Below are 13661 nucleotides of genomic sequence, written 5' to 3'. Positions count from 1 at the left end.
TGCTGGGTAAGTTCTAAGTATTCATGAATGATGCAGCAAGATTAATATTCAAGCTTCCGAGGTGGTCACATGCTGCACCATTGCTGTAACAATTGCATTGACTTCAAGTGAAACAGAGGATCAGGTACAATGGCTTATGTATTGCACATAAGACCCTGTCTTGGACGGTACCAGTTTATATTAAGGACTGTCTAAGGAGATATGTTCCAAGACGATGCCTATAGTCGTCTGAAGCAAACTTGTTGACCTGCTCACGGTTTGACAAATTGACTTTGGGTGCGCAGGATTTTTCAGTACTGATACCTCAGTTGTGGAACAGACTGCCCGAATGTTTGCAAGGGGAACTATTATCCTTCCATTTCAGAAGAAATTGAAACCTTTTCTGTTCAAGCAGGCCTTTGGACAGGATACATTTTGATTGAATGGGCATTATGACAAGTAATAACTGGTGTTAGGCTGTAACTTGTATACAAGCGCTAAGAGACTGTTGATAATTAGGCGCTATGCAAGTGATATTTAACATAAAATAACATAACCTAATATTTGTCTGAACCTTGTTCCACCTTGTTTCTTTGATGTAAACATATGTTGGTGTTGTCTGTTTGAATCATAAGGTCCTTCAATTGTAGAGATGGAAGGAAAGTTTTATATGATATCTTTTTTGCTTTTGGGACCATACACCTTGAATAGCCAGATCGTTTTTGTGGGTGCCCCACCCTGTCATGATGCATCTGTGATGATAGCCTGTGATGGTGTTATTTTGTATGCCTGGGTTTTGTGCCGACTGCAAACTTCGACAAATTTAAGCTCCACTGTGAGCTTTCTGTTTTTTTCCGGAAACTGAAGCTTAAAGCCTTCTTTGAGAAGTAGGATGACATGATAACCAGCAATGACCCCAACGAGACTGGCCTACGCATAAAATCCCCCTTCATTCCCCCACCATACACCATCCCAGTGGAGGTAACCACCTTCGAGCAAGCGGTTTTTAATGAAGTGGAAAAACTTCAACCGAAGAGAACATTTATGAATTTGACAAGACAAGAGAAAACCGCTCTGGAGAAACTCAAGGAGGGTGACACCATTGTGAATAAACCTGCAGATAAAGGTGGAGGAGTGGTAGTACAAGATAAATCAGAGTACCAAGCTGAATGCCTGAGATTGCTGTCGGATGAGACTAACTATCGCAAATTACCTTGTGATCCTACGGAAGATCTACGAAGTGAGATAAAATCTTTGGTGGAACATGGGGAAACAAGGGGATACATCTCTAAACAAGAGGCGGATTTCCTGTGCAAAAGTGAAGGGTATTTCTACACACTCCCGTAGATACACAAAAACAAACTCCCCCCCCCCCCCCCCCCCCCCCATAGTTTCGGGATTGGGTTCACTCCTGGAACCGGTCACGTTTCTGTGATGTCTTCTTCAAAGACTTAGTCCAGAAGACCAGCACCTACCTACAGGATACAAAAAGCCTGTTACAACTTCTGAATGGCCTCACAGTCAGTGACAAGACTATCCTGGTGAGCTTCAATATCGAAAGCCTTTATACGAGCATTCCTCAGGATGCCACCCTGAAAGTCCTTGAGAAGGCTGTGGAGAAAGAAGAATGGACGTCCAGAACACCTAGGCAGTTCATATTGGAATGTGCCAGGTTGGCCTTGAAAAGAAACTTTTTCAAATTTGAAGGGACCTTGTACCTACAAACTGGAGGAACCTCAATGGTTAGTACCTTTTCCCCGAGTGTGGCGGGACTCTACGTCTTTTTTTTCGAAGAAAAATACATACTCAGCAATCAGAACCCCTATAGTCCTCAGATTCTATTTTGGAAACGATATATCGACGACGTCCTTGCCATTTGGCAAGGACCAGACGAGACGCTGGTCTCTTTCTTCGAATGGATAAACACATGCGATGAGAATCTGAAGTTCACCTATGTGAAGGATCACTCAACCATGGTATTTCTGGACCTGGTAATTAACAAAGAGAACGGTCACTTGGAAACACGAACACATTATCAAAAATAACTTGTTGCGTTTCGAGAGTTTCCATCCCAGACCCCTACGAGAAAATCTCCCCTACGGGCAATTTTTATGACTCCGGAGGAATTGTAGTAAGATCAACGACAACAAGGAACAGGCCAGAGACCTCATTCTCAAATTAAAAGACAGGGGGTACCCAGACAGGATCCTGAAGAAATGCCAGAAATGTGCACGCAACCCTTTTATCCACATAACACACGTTGAGATTTTAATACACCACACTTCTTGAACACCGAAGCCTACCTAATTAGACACAGGTGTCACAGTTCTTTTAATAGGGTGTCCAATCACTTAGTAATAAAGTCCACGAGTGAGTAGCGTTGGCCCCTTTTAAATCACTCACTGTATTTCTAGCACTGCACATATAAAAAAGAAAAAATACCCACTACACTGTAATCAGGTGTCGAAGCACACCCTGTTGGCACTCGGACTTCGGGGTGGGACACCGATGATGAAGCATGTCACCAACTAGGTTGGTGAGTGAGGGGTCTTCTTCTAAATAGAAGGATTTTCCGCATCTCCAAACAGGTTGGGCACATCGTGCACCATTGAACCACTTTTGTTGTAGAGTATTTCTCTGCAAAAATCTCTAGGGGGCACTCCTCCATTTTGTTGTTTAGAGTATGGAAACATGCCATGCAAGTTGTACTCAATGATATCATGGGCTCTTCACTCAGAAAGGATACCTGGAATCGCTACACAATATACTTCTTATTGGCCTATTATATAAAGAGCCAGCTTCCTACATTGTTTGAGTAAAAATCCTATTGAGGGAGCACATAAACAACATAAATTAACTGAACATGAGCAGGTGTTTGTGTTACACATGATTTTGCACTTTTTTAAAGCTAAAAATTAATTGTTGCATCCAAAATGAATGTGAGGATGCTTTACGCACTAAACGCAGAGCCGATAAGTGTCACCTATGCAAAAGCTATTGGCGTTGCCAATATGTTTTATCTTTGTTGTCCACGGCGTGGCTGCTGTTCAGCAGCACTCAAAGTAAGTGGGATAAAGGAGAGTAGCTTGGAATTCATTGGAGTGGCGTAAAGTGAAGTACAGTGGAGAGTTATGGGGTGGCTTAGAGCATATTTAAGTAATGTGGAGTAAAGTGGAGTGTTTTGGAGTGCTGTGGAGAGAGTAGAGTGTCATAGAATGGAAGGGCATAGAGTAGAGTTGAGTAGGATGTCACAGCGGAGTACGGTGTTGTGGAGTGGCATGGAGTGTCGTGGATTGGTGTAGATCACAATGTAGTGACGTAGAGTGAGCTGAATAAAGTGGAGTAGAGTGTTGTAGAGTAATGTGGTGTCGAGTGGAGTACATTGTCATTGAGTGGCGTGGCGTAGAGTGGAGTAGTGTAGGAAAGTGGAGTAGCATGGAGTAGAGTGTTGATGAGTTGAGTGGTGTAGAGTAGAATGAGATGAGATAATCCTTTATTTGGGTGATTAGTTAAAATCATTGCAACAGTTTACATTAAAAAAAATCATAGGTTGCCTGCGCTGGGCCTGGGACATACTCCGGAGGCTTGCTGGAATTTCCATACTGCATGCTCCATCCATGCCGCTAGCTAGTAATCCGGCATTTCCTCTCTTGCAGACACAAGGCATGGCTAAAAGCACTGTGTCGTTGGGCCTCACTACTGTTGCTGATATCTATCCGACAATACTTTCCTTGCCCTTCCCGGAGATGCAGGGCCACTAGATCGGCTCCTCTACTATCAAATTTGAGCAACTTGTAAAGGCATCAACCCCACATTTCCGAAACCTCCCTCGAAGCTGGCTGCAGTTGAACTAGTACACACCTCTAGCTCCCCTCATAAGTTAGTCTCCAGGCTCTATACTCTCTCTCTCACCGCCTCCCCCACTAGTTCCCACAGAGCTTGCACTGCATGGAGTGAGGACCTTGGTAGGGACCTCCCTCAGGACGTTTGGTTGTACTGCTTCAACCAGATAAAGCGTTTGTCACCTAACTATCGCTTGCGATTAATACATTTTAGGTATATGCATATGCTATACCGCACTCCTGCTTCACTCCATACAGTAGGGCTCATTGCAAGCGACAGGTATGCGCACTGCTCAGCCCCCGCTGCTGACTTCTCTCATCTCGCTTGGCTGTGCCCCAAGGTCTCTGCCTACTTGCAGGCTGTATGTGTGACCATTAGCGACATCACACTCGAGAGAAAGTCAATCCTGATCCTTTGGTCTGTCTCCTTGGCTATGTCAAAAATACCCATAGCGCTAGTCGCAAACTTACGGCCATGCTTCTGGTCCTTGCCAAACGCAGAGTTTTGCTCCACTGGGGGAGTAAACTGGTGCCCACAGTAGCTGGTGGGCTTAACGACGCTGCCTATTGTCAAACATTATTGGGTGAATTTTCAGTTCTGATGCCAGCTGCTAGCCGCTCCCCTGATATCTGGGCTCCCCTCATTTCCTACTTACATTGCATATCCCCAGAGGCCAGCTCCTCATCTGGCTCCCCCAGCAGTAACTCACTGGAAACTACTGATCCCACTACTGCTGTCCCCCTCCCCCCCCTCACTCCCCCCCCCACATTATCCTGTTCTTTGCGTTCTTTTTCGGCTGACTGTGCCGGAAATGTGCCAATTTTTATACATGTTTTATTTCCTTAGATTATGTGGTAAAAAGTGATGTAATCCTGAGTGACAGGTGCCATTAAGTCACTTTATACTGTATTGTGCCGCCTTCTGCCTTTTTCTTTTCTTGTATTGTTTCTTTTGAAAATCATTAAGTAAAGTTTTAAAAAAAAGAGGTAAATAGGCAGGGAGCCGGATTATCAGATTTTACGTGCACTTTAGTTCACATATAATTTCAAAATGAGATTGGATCAAATTCGTAGCATAGAGTGTCTAAGCTGCATGGTGCGGAGTGACGTAGAGTGCTGTAGAGTAGTGTGGCATAGAGTAGAGTGTCCGAGTTTAAAGGAGTAGAAGGTAATGGAGTAGAGGGTCATAGATTGGAGTATTGCAGAGTGCAGTGTCATAGAGTGGCAGGGCCTCCAATAAAGTGGCGCAGATGCAGATTAATTTGGCCTAGAGAGCATTGATTGTGAGTGAATGGGTGTAGAGTGCATTGGTATAGAATGCATTGAAAGGGAGTAGAGTGGCGTAGAGTGCAGTGACTTATAGTAGGGTAGTGTAGAGTAGAGTGCAGTGGTGTAGAGTGCAGTGGCGTAGAATGCAGTGACAGAGTAGAGTGGCATAGAGTGCCATAGAGTGCAGTGGCATATAGTAGGGTAGTGCAGAGTAGAGTGCAGTGGTGTATAGTGCAGTGGCATAGAGTAGATTGTTTCAGAGTAGAGTGAAGTGGCATAGAGTGGAGTGGTGTAGGATAGAATGGAAAGGTGCACGGTAGAGTGCAGAGGAGTAGAGTGGTGTAGAGTACAGTAACATGGAGCACAGTAGTGTAGAGTGGCATAGCGCCCAGTTGTGTAGAGTGCAGTGGTGCTGAGTACAGAGGCATTGAGTGCAGTGGCAGAGAGTGCAATATTGCAGAGTAGAATGATGTAGAGTGCAGTGACGTAGAATGCAATGATGTAGAAAGACATAGCATGTTGTAGAGTATAGTGGGATTGAGTGCAGTAGTGCAGAGTAGTTGGCATATAATGCATTGCTTTTGAGTAAAGTGGTGTTGAGTTCACTGATGTAGAGTTCAGTGGTTTAGAGTACAGTGGCGTACCGGCAAGTGGCATAGAGAAGAGAGGTGCACAGTAGTGTGGCGCAGTCTAGAGTGTAGTGGCACAGAGTGGAGACGTGTGCTGTGGTGTAGAGCAGATAAAAAGTAGAGGGAAGTGCGTTAGAGTGGAGTGGTGCATGGTAGAGTAGAGTGGCATAGAGTAATGGTGTAGAATTCATCAGAGTAGAGTATTGTATTGTATTGTATTGTGGTATACTTATATAGCGCAAACCTGTCACCACCAAGGGTATCCTGGCGCTTTGACCCATGATCCAGCAAATTCAGCAGCTCAGCCTGTCCTAGGGAAGAGGTAGGTTTTCAGCGCCTTTCTGAAGGCTAAGAGATCCTCAAGACTTCTCAGGGATATTGGCAGGGAGTTCCAGAGTTTGGCCGCCGCTACTCTGAACGATCGGCCACCCATCCTCACTCTCTGGAAGCGCGGAACTATAAGTAGCCTGGATGAAGAGGAACGTAAAGCTCGGGATGGAAGGTACCAGGCAAACATTCTCCGCAGAGGGATTGGGCCCAGGCCATGGATAGCCCTGAACACAATGCATGCTGCTTTGTAGCGAACGCGTAGATGGACCGGCAGCCAGTGGAGTTCCTGTAACGCTGCCGTGGAAGAGCTGTGGTAGGGGCAGGAAAGGGCGCCCTTTGAAGCTTGCCCAGAAGTGTTACCGGGGCCTCCAGAAGTAGTGCGTTACAGTAGTCAAGTCGACTTAGGATGGTACTTCGCACTACTTCTGGTCTGGCTTGCTCAGGGAGGAGGGGTAAAACCTTGCGCAGCATGCGGATCAGCATCATGCACGTTGAGGTGGTCTTATTTACGTGCACATCCAGCTGCAGGTTGGGCCCAAAAATGACACCCAGATTACGTGCCGATTGTGCGGCTGACACCGTCTCTGAAAAAGACGGGGGCCAAAAATCGTCTGGGAGATTTCGGGGAACTCGGTCATTGGAGCAGTACAGGACCTCTGTCTTGGTTCCATTGAACTGTAACGAGTTCAGACGGAGCCATTCCGCTGTAGCCTGCATGCACCGGTGGAAGGTCTCCAATGGGACTGCATCCTGTCCCTCCAGAGAAAAGACCAGCTGGGTATCATCCGCATAATTAAATGCGGAGATCCCAAATGATTTAATGAGCTGGACTAGAGGGCGGAGGTAGATATTAAAGAGTATAGGGCTGATGGCTGAGCCCTGAGGTACTCCTTGTCCTACTCTCCGCTCCTCTGAACTGAAGGGAGGGAGCGAAACCCGTTGCTGACGGCTGTCCAGATAGGAGATTAACCAGTCTCTGGCCTTATCTTTGACCCCGCACTTTGATGCCAAGAAAGAAAAGTAAACATCAAGCTCCCTCGAAGAAAAAGCCTGACATTTTACCTCTATCTTTGAATACACAGCAGATGTGACATGATAAGAACAACATTTAAATGCCTGTTTACAGAAACAGAGCACTGGTGGTAGAACACAGAAAATAGGGTTTAAGCAATGGAAGGGACACACTCAAGCTGAACAGCCTAAAACATACAGGGTTTCATAGCTGAGTGGCAAGAATTGGCATGGCATGGCGTAGAGTGGATTGGCGTAGATTGGAGTGGTGTAGGGTGCAGTGGTAAAGAGTGCACTTTGCATAGCAGAGTGGGGTAGAGAGTGCTGGCAAAGACTAGATTGGTGTAGAGTAGAGAGGTATAGAATGCAGTGCCATACGAGTGCAGTGGTGCACAGTATATTAGAGTGGCATTTATTGGTGTACAGTGAAGTTGTGCTGTGGGCAGTGGCCCAGAGTGCAGTAATGTAGAGTCTATTGGTTTTCCAGTAAAGTAATGAGGAGTGCATTGGCATAGAATAGCGTGTAGTGGAGTGGTACAGGGTAAAATGCAGTAAAGTGGCATAGAGTGCAATGATGTTGAGGAGAGTGGCACTGAGGGCAGTGGTGTGGAGTGCTGCTGGGTAGATTAGAGTTGAGTTGTGAAGGATAGAATGCAGTGGAGTAGAGTGACGCAATGCAGAGTAGAATGGAGTAGTGTAGGGTGGAGCAGGGAAGAGTACAGGGGTGCAGGGTAGAGTGGAGTGGCATAGAGTGCAATGACTTAGTGTACCGGCGCATAGTAGAGTGGCATGGAGCGCATTGGCATGGAATGCAGTGGCATAGAGTGGTGCAGAGTAGAGTGGGATAGAACAGTGCTGTAGAGTACAGTTGTGCAGAGTAGAATAGAGTGCCACAGAGTGTAGTGATGTAGAGTACAATGACAGAGTGCAGTAGCATAGAGTGTAGTGGTGCAGAGCAGACTGGCGTAGAGTGCAGTGGCAGAAGGTAGCAAGGCGCCACGTGCAGCGGCGTAGATTGTTTCAGAGTAGAGTGGATTAATGCCCGGTAGAGTACAGTGTTGTACAGTGCCACGTAGATTAGAGCTGCGTAGAGTGGTTTGGCATAGAATGCACTGGTATAGAGTGCAGTGCTGCTGTATAGAGTGACAGAGTGGAGTGGCGCAGAGTGGCAGAGTGTAATGGTGTAGAGTGTAGTACTGAAGAGTGCAGTGATACATGGTATATTTGTGTGGGGTGGAGTGCATTATCATTGAGTAAAGAGATGAAGAGTGGAGTAGGGAAGAGTACAGTGCAGTGACGCAGTGTGGAGTAGAGTGACTTAGTGTGGAGTGGTGATGAGTAAACTGCAGTGGGGTAGAGTTGTTTAGAGTAGAGTGGAGTAATGTGAAGTATGCATGGTGTTGTAGCATACTGCTATTGCAGAGAATACATCTTCAATTAAAATGACCATTACATTTGCACAGACATACAGTTTTACTGCTAAAGGTATAACACGCACAACTGATAATGCGTGGAATGTTATCAAATAGTGTACTGATTGTTTTTGATCGTATTAAAATATTTTTTTCCACTACATAGAATTACCAAAAAATATTCTAAAATAATAGCAGCAGAAGTAATTTACAGATACTTAAATTGTTATGTGCTAGAAAAAACAACATTGTACAGCCTTCCTCTACCACACCCCCAGTTGCTAACATGATTGTCACATACATCCTCACATGTTGATGCCAAGAAAGAAAAGTAAACATCAAGCTCCCTCGAAGAAAAAGCCTGACATTTTACCTCTATCTTTGAATACACAGCAGATGTGACATGATAAGAACAACATTTAAATGCCTGTTTACAGAAACAGAGCACTGGTGGTAGAACACAGAAAATAGGGTTTAAGCAATGGAAGGGACACACTCAAGCTGAACAGCCTAAAACATACAGGGTTTCATAGCTGAGTGGCAAGAATTGGCATGGCATGGCGTAGAGTGGATTGGCGTAGATTGGAGTGGTGTAGGGTGCAGTGGTAAAGAGTGCACTTTGCATAGCAGAGTGGGGTAGAGAGTGCTGGCAAAGACTAGATTGGTGTAGAGTAGAGAGGTATAGAATGCAGTGCCATACGAGTGCAGTGGTGCACAGTATATTAGAGTGGCATTTATTGGTGTACAGTGAAGTTGTGCTGTGGGCAGTGGCCCAGAGTGCAGTAATGTAGAGTCTATTGGTTTTCCAGTAAAGTAATGAGGAGTGCATTGGCATAGAATAGCGTGTAGTGGAGTGGTACAGGGTAAAATGCAGTAAAGTGGCATAGAGTGCAATGATGTTGAGGAGAGTGGCACTGAGGGCAGTGGTGTGGAGTGCTGCTGGGTAGATTAGAGTTGAGTTGTGAAGGATAGAATGCAGTGGAGTAGAGTGACGCAATGCAGAGTAGAATGGAGTAGTGTAGGGTGGAGCAGGGAAGAGTACAGGGGTGCAGGGTAGAGTGGAGTGGCATAGAGTGCAATGACTTAGTGTACCGGCGCATAGTAGAGTGGCATGGAGCGCATTGGCATGGAATGCAGTGGCATAGAGTGGTGCAGAGTAGAGTGGGATAGAACAGTGCTGTAGAGTACAGTTGTGCAGAGTAGAATAGAGTGCCACAGAGTGTAGTGATGTAGAGTACAATGACAGAGTGCAGTAGCATAGAGTGTAGTGGTGCAGAGCAGACTGGCGTAGAGTGCAGTGGCAGAAGGTAGCAAGGCGCCACGTGCAGCGGCGTAGATTGTTTCAGAGTAGAGTGGATTAATGCCCGGTAGAGTACAGTGTTGTACAGTGCCACGTAGATTAGAGCTGCGTAGAGTGGTTTGGCATAGAATGCACTGGTATAGAGTGCAGTGCTGCTGTATAGAGTGACAGAGTGGAGTGGCGCAGAGTGGCAGAGTGTAATGGTGTAGAGTGTAGTACTGAAGAGTGCAGTGATACATGGTATATTTGTGTGGGGTGGAGTGCATTATCATTGAGTAAAGAGATGAAGAGTGGAGTAGGGAAGAGTACAGTGCAGTGACGCAGTGTGGAGTAGAGTGACTTAGTGTGGAGTGGTGATGAGTAAACTGCAGTGGGGTAGAGTTGTTTAGAGTAGAGTGGAGTAATGTGAAGTATGCATGGTGTTGTAGCATACTGCTATTGCAGAGAATACATCTTCAATTAAAATGACCATTACATTTGCACAGACATACAGTTTTCCTGCTAACGGTATAACACGCACAACTGATAATGCGTGGAATGTTATCAAATAGTGTACTGATTGTTTTTGATCGTATTAAAATATTTTTTTCCACTACATAGAATTACCAAAAAATATTCTAAAATAATAGCAGCAGAAGTAATTTACAGATACTTAAATTGTTATGTGCTAGAAAAAACAACATTGTACAGCCTTCCTCTACCACACCCCCAGTTGCTAACATGATTGTCACATACATCCTCACATGTTGATGCCAAGAAAGAAAAGTAAACATCAAGCTCCCTCGAAGAAAAAGCCTGACATTTTACCTCTATCTTTCAATACACAGCAGATGTGACATGATAAGAACAACATTTAAATGCCTGTTTACAGAAACAGAGCACTGGTGGTAGAACACAGAAAATAGGGTTTAAGCAATGGAAGGGACACACTCAAGCTGAACAGCCTAAAACATATAGAGTCAGCAATGGAAAGCAAGCAGATGTGAATAACAAACCACAAAGCCAAAAGTAAAGCAATGGGCGAAATGCATTCACAGGGAAGCTTTCTGAATGACCCCAAAATTTAGTTAGCAAACCAAACAGCTTCACTGACTGGTAGGCTACATCCTAAAAATATGTGAGTATGCCAGACCAGAGTTTTGCGTAATACTGTTTAACTAGTTGGGCATTTTTTGTAATTTCCTTGCAGACATATCATATTACTCAAATAAGGGTAAGGGAAGAACAAAACTACTCACCACTCATAAGTTTTATATATAGCTGTTACACCCAGCTGTGGTCCTGGGGCACACTTTTTGTACTGGGAGGCCTGACTTCTCATCGCCGCTGTGTCCTACATTTAGACCTTAGGCAATCAGGGTACACAGCAGCATGTGGAGCTGCATCAGGAAATGGAAACTGAAGTGTACTTGAGGCTCTTTGAACAGCCCCATGCCAATTAGAATGCTATCTCTGTAAGGAGGAAAACAGGTCTCCGACGTCTTTCTGCTGACAGAATAGACAGTGTCCATCCTGGTATCGCCACTGTGCTAACAGTGACCAATGTACATGTATAGACCTGGCATAGGGCCTTGTGTGTCACTTTGTAACAGTAATAGACCTGACTATTCAAGTCCGCTTTAATGGTCATCACTGTGGATATGACAACACAAGGGTTTAGCAAATATATGAGGTAAAAGGTAGCAACTAGCACTGGAATTATGTCCAGGTAAGATTGTGTGTGTGTTTTTTTAAGGTATAAGAACACATACCCCTTCCCAGAGGTGATGTTCAAGTAGTCGGTCTCCATTATGCGGTCAGTGAACTGGACACAGGTCAGCGTGTTGAACTCCTGTAGTGCTGCCCGGATCAGAGCCTTGGAGCTATCGCCTGGGTGAGACAAAAGAAATTGTAAGCAGAGTTAGGATGGAAGGAGGATGACACTGATGCTGGTGGGTCTGAAGCAGGACATCCTGGAGGTCACAAAACACAACGATAACAGCTGCATTGACAACTAGCATAATGGTCAGTGCCAGACTAATCTATGGAATAATCGGACAACTCTTGCGCAGTAGTTAGCCTGCATGGTCTTCTAAGTCACCAGGTGTCTACTCAACCCCATATTAGCCAATACTGTGCAGGTGTTCTCTCTCTCCAAATACTGCAAAGACTCCTTAACCAGTATTTGGAAGGAGCCATTCTTCCATCAACAGCAACCAAAAACCACTGTGTCGAGGAGACCTTTTGCCCTACTGAGCTTGCACTCTAGGTGATGCTGCCATCCAGCCATACCTCTAGGAGCCCTCAGAGTGAATGAGGATACTCTCCAGTGGTGTGAAGAAGACCTCATATCTCTGCTAACATGCAAGGTGCAAGGCAATGTTAACCTGCAGGGTGAAATAGGACCCCCCAAAAGCCAGTGCTGTAAATGAAGCCCTCCTTCTTCTGTCAGCCTGACCTGTGCTCCAAGTACTTCTGCATGTTCTTGTGTGGGTGAAACCCTAGCTCCTGACAGCCTTTACTGTCTGTGAGAACATCTGCCTCCCATTATTTTGAATTATGAGGAAGAACTCTTAACTTCCACCAGCCTTATTGGGAAGGAGAACCCATAAGCCCCATCAGCCAGTCTAGTGAAGACCCTCTGTTGCCTTGTAGTGTCAATGAGCACCCCTACATTGCATCTGCCTGCATTATGTAGACTAGCCCTTAAGTCCCATCAGCCAGTCTAGTAAAGAAGTTAACTTGCACCTAAAATAATCTAGTGTTCCGCCCTCTTATTACACAGAAAAAGCCGTATATGCAGGAGTACTTGCCTCTGACTTCATCAAGTATAAAGCCTTCATCCCAACCATTCAGGTTTATCTGAGGACTTTACAAAAGACAGTGATAAGTAGAAAGAACCATATGCCACTGTTGCATACACTCCTTAGAGATGATATAGTTAAGGGGCTTATCCCCCAGTCCTAATTCACAGTGTTGTAACCACCTAGTATATGGAAGAACAATACATATATCTTACTAAAGTTAGAAGCTAGAATGAAGGGCACAGTGATGGTCCCATTTCCAGAGCTTGGCCAGATGCATTGGTTACACGTCACAGCACTGCGGGTCAGCTGCATCCTGATGTCCCCCTGGTGCAAAGGGATTGAACTTCCTGAAAAAAAGAGGAAAGGAGGGCTTGATTGGGAGCAGTAACATTATGGTATGTAAAACAGACTAACTGCACACACTGATATTCTGAAGATTAAGAGACAGCTTTCTTTATCAGACATCATAAAGACAAATTACATACTGGTTGCGCTGGTCACATTGAATATTAAACTCATTTAAAGTAGTTGCCTGTATGATAGTTGGGTAGTCATTAGAAAGGAATATGCAGTTTAGTCAGCTCCCAAGCTGGGCCACGCAGTGCAGTGGCATTCGAGGTAGGCACACGCTGGCCCCATCCATCCCAGGTTTTCAGGACCGGCCCCCCTTAGACCAAGAGTGTCAACTACTAGCATCTGCACCATTTAACATGCCTATTTTGCTTGGATACTTTAGGAACCTAGAATTTTTTTTGCAGCCGTCTTCCCCCCCCCCCCCCCCCCCCCGACTTTTTACCCTCTTTTAAGCTACAAGACGATGTTTTTTGACTGACAGTGGTGAGGTAACAAGCACCCCCTGAAAGGGATAAACATGTGCAATGGTAAAAGCCCAGGCCAAAAATACAAAGTCTGACAAAAACAGGAAAAAGGACACACCATAAGGAGAAAGGGACTCAAAGAAAAATATTATATGATAAAGTAGAAAGTTTAATTACATTAATAAAAATTGATATGAACATATTCTTTGATACACATGATTAAAACAAAAATGATAAAAAAACAAGTTGACCAACTTCACCTTGATAGCCCTTTAGGAACATTAC

At 45.0% G+C, this 13661-nt stretch overlaps 1 protein-coding gene across 1 annotated transcript in view; it reads right to left on the bottom strand.

Annotated features, from left to right (window-relative positions):
* The window catches only part of LOC147729340 (astacin-like metalloendopeptidase), a 173144-nt gene that overhangs the window by 104243 nt on the left and 55240 nt on the right, over window positions 1-13661 (bottom strand). The window contains exons 5-6 of the mRNA XM_086959830.1: window positions 12771-12905; window positions 11524-11641 (exon numbers count right to left, since the gene is read on the bottom strand). Coding sequence (XP_086815956.1) covers window positions 11524-11641; window positions 12771-12905 — 253 coding nt within the window. The remainder of the gene's footprint in view (window positions 1-11523; window positions 11642-12770; window positions 12906-13661) is intronic.

Source organism: Lissotriton vulgaris, chromosome 2_2 (assembly GCF_964263255.1).
Source record: "Lissotriton vulgaris chromosome 2_2, aLisVul1.2, whole genome shotgun sequence".
Lineage (NCBI taxonomy): Eukaryota > Metazoa > Chordata > Amphibia > Caudata > Salamandridae > Lissotriton > Lissotriton vulgaris.
Note: the sequence above shows the minus strand (reverse complement) of the source record. Positions and strands in the feature narration are given on the sequence as shown.